The sequence below is a fragment of the Cervus canadensis genome, chromosome 9, assembly GCF_019320065.1.
Source record: "Cervus canadensis isolate Bull #8, Minnesota chromosome 9, ASM1932006v1, whole genome shotgun sequence".
In the NCBI taxonomy this organism is placed as follows: Eukaryota; Metazoa; Chordata; class Mammalia; order Artiodactyla; family Cervidae; genus Cervus; species Cervus canadensis.
Genome location: NC_057394.1, coordinates 12,247,034 through 12,264,614, shown reverse-complemented (window position 1 = coordinate 12,264,614; position 17,581 = coordinate 12,247,034). Strand labels below are relative to the sequence as shown.

At 39.8% G+C, this 17,581-nt stretch overlaps 1 protein-coding gene across 7 annotated transcripts in view; it reads left to right on the top strand.

Annotated features, from left to right (window-relative positions):
• Nucleotides 1-17,581, top strand: part of MBNL2 (muscleblind like splicing regulator 2) — a 164,822-nt gene that overhangs the window by 125,501 nt on the left and 21,740 nt on the right. For 2 of the 7 annotated variants that reach the window (XM_043477894.1, XM_043477895.1), the window contains exons 6-7: nucleotides 1,788-1,841; nucleotides 2,487-2,640. In XM_043477894.1, the coding sequence (XP_043333829.1) occupies nucleotides 1,788-1,841; nucleotides 2,487-2,640 (208 nt within the window). The other 5 variants (XM_043477896.1, XM_043477897.1, XM_043477899.1 and 2 more) reach the window with 5 other exon arrangements.

The window sequence follows — 17,581 nt, the reverse complement described above, 5'->3', positions numbered from 1 at the left end:
AAAAATATATTGGAATAAAAGATTTTAAATACAAGTGGTGTCATGAAAGTTACATCATGGCAAACTGACATTGGAGGAAAGAATACTCAAAGCTTTCTTGTTCTGAATCTTGTTGGTTTTTTCAAATGTTCACAGTTCTGCCTGTAGAACGGTGATTTTCTCTGTGATGGCCTCTATCCAGACTGCCTTCCAAAACATCTTTTCCACTGGCCATTCTAAACCTGTGTTCTCCCTACAGTCCTTTCCACTTTATTTCTAGTTTTTCCCCCAACTCACCCTTAGCCCTTTATCTCCTGTCACTTTCATACTTTTAATCCTGAAACATCAAATGATGAAGAACAGCTCTTTATTGGCCAGGGAAAATGTCATTCATTGTTCCCATTTTAAGGGTTAAATACTATCCCATTTTCTTCCAAATGCCATAGTTGCAACTCAGAGCTTTAGAATAAAACATTTTTTATTTGTTATACAAACCTTGGGGATTTACCTATTGTGCTAAACATAGAAAAGGGGTATTTCATTTCTTTTTTTTTTTTTTTTGCATTGGAGCTATCCCTTTGACTTTATTTTCATAGAATTCCATCATAAAATTTTTAGATTTCTTACAACAATTATCAAGGAGCAGGAAGATTTTCTCATCATGGTCTAAATCAATCACTACTTATTATTATTTCAGCTGTTTAAATGAAACTATCTGCCCAAAGGATGGTTATAAGTTATAAAGATATTATCTTACTTATACTCCAAGCAGTTCATTGCTATTTTTTAGCTGTTTTTGCTATTTTTAGCTATTGTACCTGTTCTAGCCAAGAGTTCCACCTCTCATTAAGTGGGTTGGTCACTGATTATAGTTAAAAGTACGAATAGAATTATTTGATAAAATTATCTTGATATCCGAGGACACCAAATACCCTTCAAAGGGTATTTTCTTAGTGTAATCCCGGTAAGTTGTTTACTATAAATTGAAAAAATTTCAAATGTGGTAGAAAACAGAATGGAAGATAAGTTAGTCATTAGAAACCATACGGTGGAATGAAATGGAAATTTGAGAAACCTACTCTTCAAATTCAAAACTTGTTAAGTTTGGAAGTTTATTGCATATTGCCAGATCCACACTAGCAGAGTGAAGAGAAAAATTGAGACAATTATCCGCATAATTCAGACAAAAAATTAAGATCCAAACCCAAACTGTTTTGCCTAAATAATCTTGTGTTTGAATATTTTTTTGCCTGAATTGTTTGTCTCAGTTTGCCACTTCATTTTGTTAGGCTAGATCATCATTACAACTTACTTTTATAAAAGTTAAAGACATATTTTTTTTTCAACTTGGATCTTATACATAGTACATTCATTATTTTATATTTGAAAACTAACTTATCAGAAGTTCTTCAATCCTGTGGCCCTTGAAAGTTTTGCATTTTTTTCTGAAGCAATATAAAAATGCTTATGGTGTGTATGCAAGCTGCTGTTTTAATTAACTTTCCTGAATTTCAAACATCTATATTTTACTCTCTTATATGCTTTTAACTAAGGTATAGTAGATGCATTTTTGCTTCAATACTAATTTAAGGTGTAATATTCATTTCTTTAGAGAACATTTTTGTTGTTGTGCATGCCTAGTGTTTTGTACGTTGTATATTGCATTCAGAATATTTTTTTCCTTCTCACCTATCCACAATGCAATGCCGTTCCCATGATGCACCTCTGCTTGCTGTTTACCTGTATGTTAATTCGCTTGAATCCCATTGGCCCACTGCCATCATGTGCTCGCTGCCTGTTATTAAAAGACTCAGTCGACTGCCAAAGCAATGAAGCGACCTCTCGAAGCATCTGTAGACCTGGTACTTTGACCTTTCACCTTTCGCTTTGCATGTAGCTTTTCAGAGAACCATCGAGATTTGTATTACTTGTAAAATATCGGTTGCAAAGAATCATTATGTTTAATTAATGAGAAAAATTCAATAAGGTGTTTAGCCATCTCATTTTCATATGTAATATGTGGAATAAATTAATCCTAACAAATTTTAATACCTTTTCCAAAAGAGTGAAGCAAATTTAAATCACTTGGCTCGTAAAAAAATGCTCACGATAATCCTAATTAACCTTGAAATTCAAGAAATTGCCATTTTTAGTTAAAGAAAAGAATAGGTATTAATATTAATAACACAAACGCTTCCTTCCCCTCCGCCCCTTAGAATAGTTGAACTCATTTTAAAAGCTGAAGTCATTTTTCGCTGTTGTTGCTTGATAGTTTTTCTTTTCCTTAGTTAAGATGCTACCGTTTTGGGGTTACCGAAGTCATGCTTTCGCTCTCAATAACAAGTTCTCACTCATCCGACATTGCCGCTGTTTACATTAAGGTGCATGGCAGAGGCATCTCCTTAGCTGTCCTTTTTTAAACGTGTGTGGCGGTTGATGGTCTCTGTGGACACGGAAGGTGTGTTTGCGTCGAGTCATACATGTCTTGTCCGGTCCTTCACTCGCAGGCCTTCCCTCCCGGTGCTCTCCACCCTTTACCAAAGAGACAAGCGCTTGAGAAGAGCAGCGGCTCCAGCAGCGTGTTCAGCCCCAGCGTCTTGCATTACCAGCAGGCCCTCGGCAGCGCCCAGCTGCAGCCGCACGCCGCCTTCATCCCCACAGGTACGTGCCCTGACCGCCCGAGTCCTGTGTCCGTGTGCCCTCGGTCATGTGCTTTCTCTCTCATTCCTTTAAGCTGTTTGGTGGCATCTAGTTTGCTTTTTCAGAGGTACGATCAATACAGCCTGAGACTTGTCCTTGTCCTAGCTATCTAGATAACTTACCTTGCTTGGGACGATAGCTAAAGACGGTTAGGATTCTAAAGCCAAATATTCTGTAGAGTTAAGTGACCGACTGAACCCATGAGAAGCAAATAGCACGTAGGGCTTTGGGTTTCTCGTATTTACACAAACTGTGTAAAACTGTTTATGTAAAGAAGACCTCTTATGTGTGACAATTGAAATTTGTCATTAACCCTGAATGACCTAAAAATAGAAATTCCAGTAAATACTAACCTTTTTTTTTTCTATTCCTATTCAGAGCACTAAAAAATCAAAAACCAAAAAAACAAAATGAGGCTATTCAAATTAAAGCAACCCTCTACTCATATTTTTACATCCATTCTATCTCTTTTGCCATCCTTCTCAACTTCCACCAAGTTCACAAATAGAGAGACCTCTTATCCTCAGTTTCTAAGCCAATGCCTGATAATAGTAGGTGCTAAGGTGCTTTAACTGTCATTCTACTAAGAAATGAATTCCATTAATCATAGACTCTTGAAGGTTAAAGGATTCTTAGTGATCTCCGCATCCAATTGATTGTTTTACAGATGAGAAAGCTGAGGCCCCCTAAATGTGAAGTGACTTCCCAAGGTGGCAAGACTAATAAGAAAAAGACCTAGAACCCAGTTACCCTGAGACCAGTTTGACTTACATGACATGACACCAGCCAGCTTCCATATGTGGAGGCCAGAGTCCTCTTTTGGAGTCTGGAGTAAAACATCAGATAAAAGTGAAGAAGCAAAAATACAATACATGCCAACCCTCCTCCATATTTTTACCCACCTCCCCGACCACAGACCTATATACATATACAAACACAGTCACCATAAATGGCTGGGGTTTTGACCTTTTAATCTGAGCTAAACGCAGGGATAATATTTGCAAAATAAACTTTGCTAGAGGATCAAAAAAAAATTTTTTTAAAAAAGAACCAGGTGTCACTTAAGCTTTAGTGAGTAGACTGTCCATTGAATTCTTAATTTGAAGTCAAAATTTTCATCCCATGATAGTGACTTAAAGGTCAATACAGATGAATAACAATTTTATCATAAAGAAGCATACTGATCCCAATCCACTTGGGTGGACTTTTCAGGTTTCTTACCCATTTTCTCAAATACTGTAGCATATCTGGATCTGTGTGGTTTCTCCAAGGGTCTTATGTTATAGACCTCATCACTAGATGTTTTAAGGGAGAAAAAAAATGTGGAAGAATATACTGAGGGGGAAAACAGAAAAAGGCAAGTCTGTTTCTGAAGACTGGTTAGTGATACCACCACCATTTTCTGGGAATGCCTCTGAAACCCTGGAGCTAAGCCGTGCAAAAGACTGAAGGCCTCGAACCCATACTTAACTCTTCCTCTTTTTGTCAAATCACTGGAAGAATTCTCACTTAAAAATATTTCACCTGGAAACCACGTAAAGACCGCCAAAGCAAGAACAAAGAACATCCCCTTTTTGCCGTGGCCTGATTAGAGTTGGTGAGACCCTTGCGGAGAGGGCGCAGAGGCTGCGCTGGCTGTGTGGTTGTGCCCTTCTGCCCTCTGCTGGACTCTTTAAGAACTGTTCAAGCATGTCCAGCAGCCCTCCATTGAGAGAGCTTTGGGAGCCGAACAGTGGGTCCTAGCCCACTTGATTCTGTGCTTTAGAAGTATTTACAACTGTAACATGATATAAATATAGTGAACAGACATGTGGATCTCATGCTCTGAAGTGTATTTCAACTTCTGTGAAGTTTTCACATGTTCCTTTTAAATGATGAAAGAATAATTTTATTAAAAGGATTTTAGCATAGTCCTGGGCTTCCCAGGTGGCTCAGTGGTAAAGAATCCGCCTCCCGGTGCAAGAGAGGCAGGAAACTCGGGTTCGAGCTCTGGGTTGGGAAGATCCTCTGGAGGAGGAAATGGCAACCCACTCCATTATTCTTGCCTGGAAAATTTCATGGACAGAGAAGCCTGGCGGTTTATAGTCCATGGGGTCTCAAAGAGTCAGATACGACTGAGTGCACGTGCAAACACACACACACACACACACACACACACACAAGCATAGTCCGTCCCCCAGTTAATTCCATAACAGAAAATTAGTGTTTATTTTCCTCTAGTTTTTATTTCAGCTTTCTTTCTCATAGGCCACGTTTGTAGCCTAATTCACGATGATAATGATGATAATCAGTCTTTGTTAATCATTGTTGTTTTAAATCCTGCAAATTAAATGATGATGCTCAAAACTTTTTTTTGATGATGCTCAAAATTTTTTTTTAAACTTGGGAAATGAAGGGCTCATTACTTTTTAACTAACTGATTTTTCTATAAATACATTAACAATTATCATAAAGATGAAACAAAAACTGTTTATGTTCTCCTGGAAGTTAGGCTTTATTGAAAGGTCATTCGCAATGAAGTTTTTAATATACTGCTAAAATTCTCCCATTGATACAATACGACTTTGAATTTTAGGAACTCTGCCTTCAGGCTGGGGAGATACTAATATAAAATATTATGCAAAGTATGGGATTCTTCCCCAAACCCATGCTAATATAATTATCACCCTGGTTGATACCCTAGCACATTTGCAGTGGGTGGGATTTTTCCTTTTTGATAGGAATTATTTTAATCTAGTGGTTATACTTTTTTCTTTGCTGTTAGGAAAGTGACAAAAACCACACACACTTACAAAAATAGCAGCATGATAATTCTTGGCATTTCTCTGACAGGTTTATTCTGAGTTCCTGTAAGTGTTCTTATCACATGACTCTTCAGGATAGTTCTGCCAGTGGCAGGCATTAATTATTTGCATTTTGCAGATGGGAAAACTGAGGCTGTGCGTATGCTGCCAAGTGGGATATATGATTCATGGAAGTGTCCCGATAATCCTACTCAGAGATTCTAGACTTGAAATACTTGTGCAACTGAAGCAGAAGATGTTTGAGAAGTCTTTGTTGATAAAATTAATGCCTTAGGGAAATGCTTCTACCAGTCGGAACAGAGGTGGCCCACTGACTCCCTCATTGACTTATTTCGTTAAGTTGGAAATACAGAGTAAGTAGAACAGGGAGGTGCTAGCGCAGATATTCCCTAATGATCAGAAACCATCCTCTTACATAAGCTTATCACACATCTTGATGAAAGATCGGTCAGTGTTTAGTGGAAGCGCTATGTATATAACCACAGCAGAATGTATTTATCCTATTTAATTCAGCAAGCTGTTCTTGAACACATGGTCTGTTCTGGGTTCCAAAGGAATAGGAGCATACAGAGGAGTTCAAAACAAGCCAAAAGTCAAATATCATGCAAAGCACCTTAGGGGATTTGAGAGTGAAGAAGAAAGAGACAATATATTTGGCTATCAGATCTGCAGTAGGTGGTGGTGATGAACGACGTGGAGCAAGAAAGACTCACTTTGGAAAGAAAGACTTTCGAAGGAGGAGAAATTTCCTTAGGACTTTGAGAGGAAAATTCTAGCAGTTGGGGAAGAGCATCCCAGGCAGGGGGAAGAGCATGGATTGGGAAGAGTGCGTTTGAGGAATAACAAATTGTCCATTGTATCTCTAGTGTGATGTACTGGAGAGGCTGTGTTGGTGGGGGGAGGGTGACAGTGGGGTGAAAAGGCAGAGATGGGGCTTAGAAAGAACATCAGGAGAAGAATCTGACATTGAGTAAGATAGCCACACACTACAAAAATTATGTGTTTCAAAGTTTCATATCAGGCTTCCCTGGTGGCTCAGCTGATAAAGGATCCACCTGCATTGTGGGAGACCTGGGTTTGATCCCTGGGTTGGGAAGATCCCCTGGAGAAGGGAACGGCTACCCTCTCAAGTATTCTGGCCTGGAGAATTCCATGGACTGTATAGTCCATGGGGTCACAAAGAGTCGGATACGATTGAGCAACTTTCACAATGTTTGCATCACTTTTGGCCCCATAGAGATGCTCATCACATTAATTTGGTTGAGCGTTTCAGCCACATCCTGAACTGAGACCAAAAGATAGCTGCCACCCCCGCCCCCTCCCCAGCCCAGCCCAGTGTGGCTGCAGGAGCTGCCGTTGATGGTTTGCAACCCCGTGACATTTGTGTGTGTTCCAGGGAAGCCCATCCATGTTGGAATGTGAAAGAATAATGTGAAATTTCTAAAGGAGTAACTTTGAATCCAGCCATAGTTGACTTTGAAATCATTCACAAACTGAATTTTAGGAACAAGTTGCTCCCAACACACTCACTGGTAGATGAGAACATTCACTCAATTAACTGACTACCTACTTTGTACCCCATAGATGCAGACAGACACAAACCCTGCCCTCCAGAGTTTACAGTGGAAGAGGAGAGGTGGATTTCAATGAGTAGCCATATAAATGTATAATCAGAAATTTTATGAGTATAATGAATGAAAAAGTAAAGAGTTGAATAAGGTTTAAAATGGAAACTGATTTCAGTGGCATGTGAAGATAGGTAAAAGAACAAGTGAACAGTTTTTGGAAGAGGCAACATATACCTTAAGACTTGAAAATGGGGTAAAGATTATTTTAGGCAGAGGGCTTGGGAGAAGCCCAAAGGCAGGCCAAGCATGTGATGAATTTGGTTCAGAGAAATGAGAGGCTAATCTGTCTGGAGCTTGGTGCTGGGGGGAGAGGCGTATAAGATGAGCTGAGCAGACAGACAAAGACTAGACCATGGGAACCGTTATACTAAAAGCAATGAGAAGGCAGTGAGTCATGTGCAGCAGAGACGTGAACAGACCTCTACTGGGGAAGGTTTGCTCCACCAGCAGAATGGAGCCTGGACTAAATGGGGGTGAGAATGGACGCAGGAGGACCAGCTAGGATGTTACTGCATATCCGAGCCCAGATGTCATGGTGATCAGGCTGAGAAGTGGCAGTGGAGATGGACCAACAGACAAACAGAAGGTGCATTTTAGAAGCAGAATTGCTCTGTCTGATTGGTGAGTTGGACCAGGGAATTTCACAAGGGAAAGTGATATCCAAAAGAGCTTTCAGTTTAGGCTACAGCTGCTACGTGGACGGTGATATGTCCCATCTAGCACGTCTGGAGGTGCAGAAACGGTTGCTGTGGGAAGTGCTTGAGTGTATTAAATTTGAGATGCTTGTGAGATCTCCCAAGTAAAAAGGCTGGATAAGCAGTTAGATGGAATGACCTGGAACTCAGAGGAACAATCTGGGAGGGATACATACATTTGGAAACCTTGAACTTGTAGATTATATTTAAATCCTACATTGAATGATACCATGGAATGAATGATATACTAGAAGAAAAGTGTAGAGTAGATGAAAAGGAATCAGTCTGAGCCCTAAAAACTCTAGTGTATAGATATAGAGTGTGTGTCTGTATGTGTGTGTGTTTGTGTGTGTGTTTGTGTCTTCAGAAAATCCAAGAGAAAGAGAAAAGAGTGGTTTATTACAGAGCAGCCAAGTGCTAAATGTTACCGTGACTCAGGAGGTTAGATGAAGATGGAAGTGCTCCAACTGACTGCAGAAATACGGAGTTCTTTGATGACTTAGCAGTTTGAGTGGAGAGGTGAAAATGAAAGTCAAACTGGAGAGGACTGAAGAATAGATGGGGTCAAGGAAGTGAAAGTGGATGTGTAGGTAACTTTCCAGAAGTTTGATTGTGAAAAAGGTTAGAAAGGTAGGGCTGGAGAAAGCTAGGGTGTCATGAACAGGATTTGGAGATGCTTGTATGTATGTTTCCATTTGGATATATTAGCACATGTTTGCTGAGGAATCCAGGAGGAGCCCAGTTAAATAGCCTCTTCTTCTGACTAGTTATTAATATTGGCCTGATCAAAATACAGATCAGGCCAAAAGTCTCCCTCAGGTGTGATCAGTTCAGCAGAGAGAATAAAGACCTACACATCTCAGAGTCTCTTCATCTGGTGTCTCAGAAGGCAGTTGTAAAATCCTAGGTGGGTATACCTACTTTGATTAAAAACTACTTCTCTGGCCACCTGACACCCAATCTTCAGTTATCTAAATCCTTACATTACCTTGATTTTCAAGGAGCTGAACCAGAAGTAGATGATTCTTTTCAATACCGTTCTTTTATTGGTATTCCACAACATGCATTATATTCATGGTCAGTTTTCTGATTCAAGTGTATTAATAAGACCATCCACAGGTTAAGACAGCTATTCCCAGGGAAGGATTGAAATCTACCCCCTCCTCCCTCCTTTCTACCCACCTAGAGGTTTCCTAGGAGTTTCGTCAAAGGTACCCCTCAGGGATCACGTAGTAGCAACCATAACAACCCCCCTAACCCCAGTCCTGTCCCAGCCCCAGTTCTGCAGTTTTGCCTCTGCAGAAGGCAAAACTTGCGTCTGCCTAAGCAGTGCTTAGTTTTATTGGAAGCCACTGCTCCTTTATCATAATGAATCTCATAACAGAAAATAGGTCACACATATCCTGGTCAGCCTGTCAGGGGATCCTCTTCTTACATTAAGGGCTTTCAAGCAGCAATCTAAAATTCACCCGACCCACAACCCTTTGATTTGGAGGGTACAGAATCTTAATTACTGTTTTTATTTTCATATTGTCATTGACACAAAACGTTTTACAATCACACAAGCAAACTCTTGATGCAATAAGGTCAGCGTGATCTTGTGAATACCCAACCTGACCTGGATTTTAGGAATAGATTTCTATTTCTAGCCTTACCCTTGACTCCCACGATGCATGACCTTGGAGTAGTTACTATGCCTCAGATTTTTCATCTGTAAAATACCCACTTCCTGCCTCGGAGGAGGAACTGGAGAATGTCTGTTAAGATACCGTGAGGTCTTAGAGAAAGGAGACCGCCGCATGATCACATGTCATTCTTATATAGAATCATGTCGATGGAGATGAATCCATAGTGTGAAAAGCAGTGAAGACTGTCGGCTTAAAATAAGTCAGATATATCTGTGTCCGCACTGAAAATGTGAATGACTCTGCAGGACTGTGTTAACTAACCCTACTTATTTCTGGTTGTGCTTCGATCTCACTTTGAATGTTAACTCTAAACCGCTAACCTGTTTCTTTCCCTTTATTCACTTTTTCCCCACCTACCATTGCATGACACGCAGGGTCAGTTTTGTGCATGACTCCCGCTCCCAGTATTGGTAGGTTCCAACCTTTTTTATTTGTCTTTTGTAGTTTGTTCAATACCTGCACGTGACCGAGATTGAGTTCAGAGATGGTAGAGATGCTGTAGGACCTGGTAGATCCGAAGGCTTATTTGGCTTTAGAGTTAACGTGTAGGTTTTAAAATGTACTCATAGACTTAAGAAAATGACCGTTTTAATGTGACTAGAGCAACCACTACAAGACATGAAACCACAAGTACGAGTCTGCTTTTTAATGATCTGTATTTTGTTTCTATTTAGAGTTTATACGGTTTTAGCGTAAGGGGGAGAAAAAGCTTACTTTATCAGAGAGGCAGGCTAATTTCATCAATGTTTTAAAGTTTCATGTGGTGTGCCTTTATCTCCTCTTTGCTGTGTGTTAGAGTTATCAGAGTTTCCCAGAAGTACTTATTTTAAAAGATTATAAATGGATGTATTTTGAAAACAAATGTCACAACTGCCTTGCTTTACTATACTTTTTGATTTTGTGTTGATTTATTTGTAATGAGTATTTGTGCCTTACAATCCCCGTAGATGTTAACTTTTAATAATACATACATAAGTTATCCCCACACTTCCCAAAGCCTTGGTTCAAAAATCTGTCTTAAGGACACATGGATTAGTTCCATTTACAGTAAAGAAAAATAAACATTGGTAAAATTTGCCTGTCTATTTCACAGTGACTGTGTTAGAATTTACATCAAGGCCATAATTTTTGCTTCACTGTTTATGGACCCAAATAAACCACAATCCCCAGTAATTCCAGTTCAAACAGGCGGCCCCAAATTGACCCCCAAATTTCAATTTAACTGCAATTCATTCCAAGAAAATTCTGACTTGCCAAATTAGGCCTACATATTGAGGTTTCGATGTTTTAGAATGACGATTAAAAAATGAATATCATATACTCTTACTTAATTTTGACGTTACGTTTTGCATTTTTAGAAGCACCCTTCATTATAGGCACCATAGGCTGTGAATTGGGAATGATCTATTGCTAGAAGTAAAAATGTTTGTAAATACATCAACCAAAGTAATCTGCTTTGGCCTTTCTGGGAATCACTGATTATGTTTTAAAACTTCCTTTAATTGTACTTGTAATAAGCTATTTTCCCTTTTTTATTTCTCTCCCATGCTTCCTTGCTTTGCATTGTGATTGCATGCCATCTGCTGGTTTAACCCATGATGGCTTGCTGCTCTGATATTCACCATGCCAAAATACCACTTCTATTACCATAATGCTACACCCTCCTGTTCATTGCTCCCATGGTTCCCCTCCTGAAAGTACCCATGATGCACAGCGCTACGTCAGCCACTGTCTCTGCAGCAACAACTCCTGCAACAAGTGTCCCCTTCGCAGCAACAGCCACAGCCAATCAGGTTTGCTCCTTTTAAAGCTTTCTTTCACAAATCCCGAACTCTAAATGAGTGCTGATATTTAAAAAAAAAATTCTCGGTGAGAATTTTTTTTTCATGTTTATCCATCAAATTTTATTTTTTTGATTAGTTTATAGCCAGCATTTATGGACAGGTTGCACTTATTTAGAGTTAACATTTACTGCAAATAATGATGTAGCTATGTTTTGTGTTGCACTGTTTGTTTTCGTACCTAATATTGTGTAATTAACCTGACAGGCTTACGTTCCTTTTAGTACAGCATCATGTATCCAGTGGTTTGTGAATTGTTGCAGGAAAAAAAAAAAAAGAGAGAGAGAAAAGCATGCCTGGGGGTGCTTCAAAACTGGCTGTATTTGGATTCAGTTCATTCAGACCCTGTTATTTGTTGTAGAGGAAAAGAAACATTCTCCTCTCAGGAAAGCCTCCCTTTTTCCCTTAGTGTCAAATTTGAGGTCTGAATGATTCTGGTTAACATTTCACCTTGGTCTTATGTGCTCCTCACACTCACTTGGTTCCCAAGTGAGAGCCAGATGGTACTGGAAGCAGAGTACCTACCCACCGAGTTCACAAAGGCTGGATATAACCGATAAAGGGGCATTTAATTCTTTTGGTCTAATGCATGTGCCAATGAGACCATGGATGGACTATTTCTCAGTGAGGGCCAGTTGGCTGTTCCCTGTCGTCACGGGCTGACTGTAACCCTAACCCCAGCCAACCAACTTGCAAACGTGTGCGCTCAGGGTCCCAGGAGAGGAGTATGAGCGTCAACTCTCGCTTGCCCGGAAAACACACACACACACACACACACACACACTTGATTGCGCATGCGCTCCCTTCACAGACGAGCTGTTTTGATTTTGTTCTTAGTATAGTGTTTTGGTTTTTTGTTTTGTTTTGTTTTTAACAAAATCGACTGTACTGATAAAAGACGACAAGAATTATAGGAGGAAGGGGAGGGAAGGTCCCGGGGAATGGAAGAAATTGGGAAAAATCATGTCTGGGTATAAATGGCAGATTCCAAACTCTATTCTGCAGGCAGGAAGGGCTGATTCACACTTCCTTCCTTGTTCAAGTTAATAAGTGTTGCCTGAGCTGTAGGTCTCATCACTGGAAAGATAGGTGTGAGTGCCCTTGAATGAAGAAACGAAGGCAAAATCTGTGAGCTCCCCCCGTGTCCTTTGAACGGTGATAGAGCAGAAAAGAACAAAGGCGGGAGGGGAGAGAGGCCAGGTGGGCACTCAGGCAATGCCAGCTAGTGACAGCACTTCAGCTCATCACTCACCACCTCGACAGGCCAGCTTCCCTCTCAGGAGAGCCAGCTCGGCTTCCAAACAGATGTAACAAAGAACATCACATCAGTTTCTTAGCTGGAGGATTTTTTTTCAAATGATAGGCTAGGAGAAGGGAGAGACAGTGTGCGTCCTTCCATTATTAGGTTCAAAGCTCCCTTTTCACTTGGTCCTTCTTAGTAGGGGAACTGGAAATGTTTCTTTTATGTCTAAGTCTAGCCTTCTTGAGCTATGTTTTTGTGATTTTTGACAGAAGTGTTGCTGTAAGGTCCGTTCATAAGAAAACAAGTTTCAAGTGGAATATAGTTTTGGTTACAGTGGAATTTAACATTATATTTTTATGGCAAGTTAAGCGCTTTTCATACAGAGAGCTCTTTCTTGGGAATGGAAAGGAAATCAAGATAAAGAAATACTTTGGAGTTTTAGGTTACGTCCCTTTATTATGATAAATTCTTGATCCTGTATCATAAATATTTTTGCAACCTAGTGATTTTTTTGGCCCCATTTGGTAGAAAAGTACTGAGAGATCACGTGCCTATAAAGCTTATGTATTTGTGTAGGGAGGAGGCGTAAGCTGTTCAAAAACTAAAATATATCACTTTTCAGCACAGTGTGACTGGTAAAGGAACTAATAAGTTAACTTCAATTAAGTCCAAAAAACTAAAATTACAGGAGTACTTTACAGTAGCTTCAAGAATCCTAGATTCTGTGCTTTGCAATTTATCAGGTATAATCATTGTTGGACTTCACTTCAGTGATGACGAAGAGAAATCCTTTAGTGGCTCTCGATGAAGTTCTTCTTTCATAAGAACATAACAGAAAAAGAACTAGTAGTAAACATAAATTCTCAGATATGATACTCTTAAAGTATTTCAACAAGTTTCAAGGAGCGGAGCCACTACAAAAGAACTTGAAAATTCTTTTAGTGCCTAGGAATTCAGAATTCAGAGAGATTTCTAATGACTATGAAATGGCAAGTTTTCATCTTATTAAGATTTCACCCTTTAACCTTACATTGAATCATATGGATGTGAATTATGTGTCATTTAAACAAAATGAACCTTGTTTCCTCACTTGTGAAAGGAAGATGAGAACTGGATGGCCGCTGAGGTCCCTTCCAGCTCTTGAGCTTCGGCACATCTGTGGTTCCTTAGCTGCCATGCTAGGCCCAAAGCATGAGATGATAGAGGTAACCATTCCATTCTCCAGGGGAATCTCTGTGTCAGGGAAGATTCTTCCTTTTCTTCACTGAGTCATCTGTTCTTAACACAAAAAATGTGGGCTTACATTGGTGGCTCAGATGGTAAAGAATCTGCTTGCAATGCAGGAGACCCAGGTTCTGTCCTTGGGTTGGGAAGATCCCCTAGAAAAGGAAATGGCAACCCACTCCAGTATTCTTGCCTGGAGAATCCCATGGACAGAGAACCCTGGTGGGCTACAGTCCAGGGGGTTGCAAAGACTCAGACACAACTGAGCAATGTAAACATGTGGTAGGGTTTTCACAGTATTCTAGTTCATTGGACCAACTGTCAGTTCAAATAGTTCAACTCTCATAGGTATGTGTAATTAGATACAAGTCATTCATAGAAGAAGAGAGACCAGAACACCCCATGACGGCTCCTCCAGCCCAGAGTTCCTTTATATGTCACCCCATGGCTAGTCAAGATGAACCAACACATTTATAAATTCTACCCTCAGGGCTTAATCAGGATGCCAGCAGTGAAAGTTTTAACTGAACTTAGACTTGGAGTTTCAAATTAAATGACAACAAAACCCAAATACTTTGGGGAAATAAAGAATATTGTTTTGGTTATTTAGCTCTGGGAGTAGATATAAGAACAAAAGTACAATAAGCAAATTTACCAATAGCTATCTCCTGTTTCAGTTAAGTTCTTTGGGCCTTAATATACAAGTTATACCTAATAATAATATTATTTACAAATTATGTAGATGTCCAAGATACTATTCTAAATGATTTCTCATATAATACATTTAATATATCATATATTTTATATCATATGAGAAAGAATACATATGTATGGGATACACACAGCCTTACTATCAGATCAGTTCAGTTCAGTTGCTCAGTCTGACTATAGTGTTATGATTATCGTTGTCCTCATTTTATAGATGGTAGACCTGAAACCAAGGTTAACTACCTTAGTCAAAGTTAAACATCTAATAAATTGTCTTGCTAGAATGTGCTCTTAACCACCTTGCTATACTGCCTCTCTCTATAATTACAAATGAATGAAAGTCACTTATTCCACAGATAAAACTATCTCTAAAGTGAAACTCAATAACAACAAGCCCTGTTGCTTTAGGGAAAAATGAAGGAGTTCTGCTAATGCAGCTCAAACCGAGGTGAATTCCAAGTTGGGGAGACGGGCTGAATCTGAGCAGAGCTTCAAGCTAATTATGTAATAGCCAGGTCACATTTAGAAACTATATACAAGTTGATGTATATTAATTATGATATAGAACTATTTATTAATAGACTATGTAATATTATACCCAGTGAGTAGACTGAAAATTATGAATAATTTCTGTGCAAGTAAGATGAGAACTAAGATGAGAAGTGGAAAGGAATTAGTCATTAGTCCTGGTGAAGCAGATCAGGGCTGCTTTTGTGTGAATCACGGCCCTGGTCTTTAACCCCAGCCTCTGCCGCTCATCTCATAAGTAGCACGGTGACAAGGGAAATCAGAAATGAAAATGAAGGTACTATATAAGCCATTCAGTTTCAGTCCACTAACAGAAGGTCAGAATGTATAAATCTATAGACGCCTATATTGACGCCAATTTAATCTCAGAGTGTCCAGTAAAAGAAGCGAGGTCCATAGTGTAGTAGATGGATTATCTCATTTTTTTCATATTATAAGAAATTTTATTAATAAAATGAGAGTAGAGATTGATATCCCTCCCTGGAATTATTGTGGTATTCTACTGTGTCATTACAAAAGACCCTGATGCTGCCAAAGACTGAAGGCAAAAGTAGAAGGGGGCGGCAGAGGATGAGATGGTTAGATAGCATCACCTACTCAATGGACGTGAGTTTGAGCAAACTCTGGGAGAGAGTGGAGGACAGAGGAGCCTGGGAGAGAGTGGAGGACAGAGGAGCCTGGCATGCTGCAGTCCACGGGGTTGCAAAGAGTCAGACCCGACTGAGTGGCTGAATGACAACAACATCATCCTGTCATTGCTTTATTATTAATATTTTTCTGTTTCAAAAGGGGAGAAAATAATTTCCAAGTAAATATATTTTAAATCTTAGTTTCTTCATTTATATATGGAGATTATTCAGCTTACCTAATGACATCCTTGAAGGCCCAATTATATTCTGAGTCTTTCCCTGAACCCCTGCAGCTAGAATTTCTTTTCCTACCCTCTGAATTCCACAAGGACTTGATCGGCATGTCCCTTAAAGCGTCATCATTAGGTAGATGGAATGACAGCACAAATGTGCAAAGATGGGGAAGTGTGAAGCTTCGTGGAGAAAAACTAACAATCCAGTTGGTTAGAGCACCGGTGTCTGGGAGCGGTAACAGCATAGGTTTGACGTGGAGTGTGCAAGACTTTAAATGCCGATTCCGAGGCCAAGGGCCCGGCCTTTACTTGGCCACTGAAAGTTTTTAAGCAGAAAAGTGAGAGGATGCAACTCTAAGAAGAGCAAGTAGATGGATTCGAGGCAGGAGAGTCTGTGGAGCCCAGGGAGAGGCTTCCACAAGACCTAAACTGGGACAGTGGCAGCTGGCAAGGGGCCGACTTTGTCCTGCCTCTGCCTGTTACGTGGAAACCCAGTGGCTCAGTAGTAAAGAATCTGCCTGCAATGCAGGAGACTTGCAGGAGATGTGGGTTCGATCCTTGGGTTGGGAAGATCCCCTGGAAAGGGAAATGGCAACCCACTCCAGTATTCTTGCTTGGAGAATCCCATGGACAGGGGAGCCTGGTGGGCTACAGTCCACGGGGTCACAAAGAGTCAGCCACAGAGAAATGGAAGAACAATCTCAAGCTATGGCAAAACCTGGTCAAATAAATGTCACACGGCAGAAAAAGAGATTGGGGCTGACATGAAAGGTTACCTGCAGGATGTGGCTTTTCTGTAGGACCTGAATTCAAGGACAGCAGTTGGGTGGATTCCCTGGTCAAATGCCTCTAGGGTGCTGGCTCCTAACCTGTGGTTCCCCACCCCTAACCTGCATGAGACCTCCCAGGCCTTATTCAAAAGAAGGAGTCCCTTCAGATCTGGAGTGAATATGTTTTGTCTGTGTGTCCACAGTTAGAGTTGTACAGACATGTAGGGAAATGATTCATTTAATTCATTCTAGTCATGGGTCCATGCTAGGAAGATGAATTCTTACATATTGGATAATAGGAATATTTTAATGGAGCACCCCATGCACTGCTTTTAAAGCTGGTGAAATCAAATTATATTTCTGGCAAGATGTTAATAACACTAATCAAATCTCCAAAAAGTGCTGGTTGGTGTTTAAAATTAGGACCTTGAGGTCTCATCGCATCTTCTGAATTCTCCTCCAAAGATTAAAGCCATTCAGCTGGAAGCTGGCCTTAGGAAGAGTTTGTTGAAAATTAGTTAATAACATATTATGCATTCCTACAGCAGAAACTAACAGAACATTGTAAAGAAATTATACTCCAATTTAAAAATAATAATAATAAAATGATACATACATTCCTATCCCTTCATTTGTTAGGATATTTTGTATGTCAGAAAATCCCCATTGTGCAAACATGCCTGATAATGTTTAGTATATATAATAATCAATTTCAACCATATCTTACCAGACAAAATAATTACATGCAACTAGATACATATATTATGCTTTATCAGGCATGCTACAAAGTACTAAAGAGAGATGAGAAAAGTTTAAGAGCATCAGAGTTTACTTACTTCTCACATATAAATGTGAACACAACTTCTAAGCTATTTGAGTACAGAGTCTTGAATATCGATATACAGAGTTAT